General features: G+C 53.2%; 1 protein-coding gene and 1 long non-coding RNA gene across 2 annotated transcripts in view; one reads left to right on the top strand and one right to left on the bottom strand.

Annotated features, from left to right (window-relative positions):
* The window catches only part of SYTL3 (synaptotagmin-like 3), a 97137-nt gene that overhangs the window by 87925 nt on the left and 6144 nt on the right, over positions 1 to 3068 (top strand). The window contains exon 12 of the mRNA XM_010840880.1: positions 2122 to 2292. Coding sequence (XP_010839182.1) covers positions 2122 to 2292 — 171 coding nt within the window. The remainder of the gene's footprint in view (positions 1 to 2121; positions 2293 to 3068) is intronic.
* The window catches only part of LOC104989248, a 3295-nt gene continuing 2241 nt past the window's right edge, over positions 2015 to 3068 (bottom strand). Inside the window, exon 2 of the long non-coding RNA XR_825355.1 lies at positions 2015 to 2338. This is a non-coding gene — a long non-coding RNA (uncharacterized LOC104989248). The remainder of the gene's footprint in view (positions 2339 to 3068) is intronic.

Raw genomic sequence — 3068 nt, forward strand, 5'->3', positions numbered from 1 at the left:
CCCTGACGCTGGGAAAGATTGAGGGCAGGAGGAGAAGGGGATGACAGAGGATGAGATGGTTGGATGGCATCACTGAGTCAATGGACCTCAGTTTGACCAAACTCCAGGAGATAGTGAAGGACAGGGAAGCCTGGCGTGCTGCAGTCCATGGGGTTACAAGGAGTTGGAACAACAACAACTAAAAAACAAAATTTCTGGAAGAATTGTTCAGGTTTTCATTTTCTCTGGCGCTAAGAATTGTGACTGGCTTAGGGCAGAGACCAGGGAGGGACCGCCTCCTACTGGGATACAGGGAGGAGAATTGCAGGTGATGTCTAGAGAGCGTAGGTAGCAGACAGGTGTGGGAGGTCTTGAGCTGGAAGGACAGTCCAGATGCACAGAGATGTGCCCACTGAAGGCTAGTCAGCCCAGGGATTCCGTGCGTCAAGCCCGAGAAAAGAGAGGACTCTGTCTGCCTTCTGTGGCGAGTAGGGGCATTTGGGAACTCCCAGCCAGGGACCATCTGGGGAGCTGGCGCAAGAGTCCTACTCGTGACATGAAAACAGCCATTGTTTTCTGTGTCCCTGCTGTGACCAAGTGCTTTATGTACCCTCTGAACCGTGTGTTGGCATCCTCACTTAGCAATGGGGAAGCTGAAGCTTTGAGAGTCCTTAAAAGTACATCCATGACCCAGGATGGACAATCAGTCCTTCACAAAATCTACGTTCCTAAGGACTCCCCAAGGAATTGCTTTTAAAAGCAGATTGTAGAAGGAAATGGCAACCCACTGCAGCATTCTTGCCTGGAGAATCCCATGAACAGAGGAGTCTGGCAGGCTACAGTCCATGGGGTCGCAAGAGTCAGACACACGACTTAGCAACTTTCTTTTCATTTGTGATTCAGTAAGTGTGTGTAGGGCCTGAGGTGCTGCTGGTCTGGGACACTCCTCCAGAAGCAAATCACTGACCCTGGTCTTCATGTGGCTTTGCTCACGTAACAGAATTTTGAAAAGCTCTGTGCTACCTCACACATTGTGAGCTTCCATATAAAATTACTCGTCACAGGTTTAAGGTGTTTTGTACTGAACAGAGGCTGACAAATATCTCATATTTTATGAAATGAGACAAAGATGAGCATTGACTATAGTTTAGATAACTATTATATACTTTGATTTTTAAAGTTTTCACTACCTTAGTTAAAGGGCACCCAGAATCTCTCAACTCAGTGTACAATGAATGTTTTATCCAGTGTATTGTGAGTATCTTGGTTATCCTATAAAGCTTCCCAGATACATTGAGAAGAACCGATCTTTATTCTAAATGTAGAACATCCCAACATGGACCCAGCTTTAGGCTTTCATAGAAATCATACGTAAGATGGAAAAGATGGGCCAATGAAGAAGCCAAGCAATCATGAACAGTGTATCGGAAACCAGGATTTCAGACCCCTTATTCAGCTCCCTGGAGGCCACATCCCTGGGGCAAGGGGCAGGAGTATGATACCGAGCTTCACCAGTTTTGAGGAACGTGTATGTCAAAGTTGATCTGAAAGCCGACCCTTGGTTTTCTAGGCACAGCACGCCTTGGGGAGACTTCCTGTGCTCCACGGGGTGCGGGTGCTCCCCTGGAAGACCACTCAGTGGGGGGCTGGGGAAGGGTGAACAGTGACACTCGATCTGAGCGACAGTGGCTGTGACCTTAACCCTTGTTCTCTGGGGTCAGTGACACTGGTACTCCGTGGAGACTAGCAAGCCAGGGTCTGCCGGCCCAGCCTCCTGGGCCTTGCCGGCAATGGAAAGTAGGTCTTACTTTGCACTGTGGCCTCAGTCAGCCAAAGGGAGTTGTCCTGTTTTGTCAGGAAGGGGCCACCAGTCCGCCCAACGTGCAGAGCTGCCCCGAGGCGGGCAGACCCGGGGGACTGAAAGCTTTGCTCCCCGAAGCACCTGGCTCTGAGAGGGCGCAAATGCTGCATGGTGGACTGATGGTCTGGACTGCACTCGCGGGGCTTGTAGCCATGAAGAAAATAACCAGATTAATTAAGAGTTTAAAGATAGAATATGGAACAAGGGGCAGTGTTGGAGACAGACGAAAAATCATCCAGGAGCTGTGAGCCCAAGCTCACTGTCTCTGCCTGCCTCCACAGTACCAGGTGGAGCTGGCCCAGCTGGCCAGCCAACAGCTGCAAGTGTCCGTGTGGCACCTGGGCGTGCTCACCCGGAGGGTGTTTCTTGGAGAAGTGATCGTCCCTCTGGCCACGTGGGATTTCGAAGACAGAGAATCACAGTCCTTCCGCTGGTATCCGCTCCGGGCCAAGGTGAGCTTGAAGGCCTCCCTGGTGGCTCAGGTGGTAAAGAATCTGCCTGCGATACAGGAGATGCAGGTTTGATCCCTGGGTCGGGAACATCCCCTGGAGAAAGGCATGGCAACCCACTACAGTTCTTGCCTGGAGAATCCCATGGACAGAGGAGCCTGGAGGGCTACAGTCCATGGGGTTCAGACACAACTGAGCAATTAAGCACAGCCCCCACCCCCAGCACGAGAACCAAACTGACTTGTCAAAGGGATCCCAGAAGAGAATCCCAGAAGATCCCTTGGAGCCAGGGCCCCTGCCTGCCTGTTACCCTGCAGTGGGAGCTTCAGCCTGGCTCCTTGGTTGGGGGGTGGGCTGGAGTCTCACCTGCTCAGCTGTGTTCAGGGTCCCAAATAGCCCCACCCTCACTGGGGTCCAGACACCAGCTGAGATCAGGCTGGGGGTTCAGGTCCTGGTGATGGCCTGGTAGGTCCACACGCTTTCCAGATTTCAGGGTCACCTGGTGTCAGCTGAGGAGGCTTGACCTTCTCGAGCTAAAGTACCCCCCAGACCTGCGGGGCTGTCACGTGCCGTCCCTCCACCCCCAAGCAAACGGTAAGCGGTGAGGATGGCCGGACCCCGTGTCCTCAGGAAGGCCGGCAGGGGCCCCAGGTCAGCTTGGCCGGGAGGGTGGGCCAGGCTGGTGGCCGCGCAGGTGAGAGGCCAGGGAGAAAGGGCTGTGTTTCTTGGGGCGGCTGCTTTGCCCGTTTCTGTGCCAAGATTGCCGACAGGGAGAGAGC

Source organism: Bison bison, unplaced genomic scaffold (genome assembly GCF_000754665.1).
Source record: "Bison bison bison isolate TAMUID 2011002044 unplaced genomic scaffold, Bison_UMD1.0 scf7180017864148, whole genome shotgun sequence".
In the NCBI taxonomy this organism is placed as follows: Eukaryota; Metazoa; Chordata; class Mammalia; order Artiodactyla; family Bovidae; genus Bison; species Bison bison.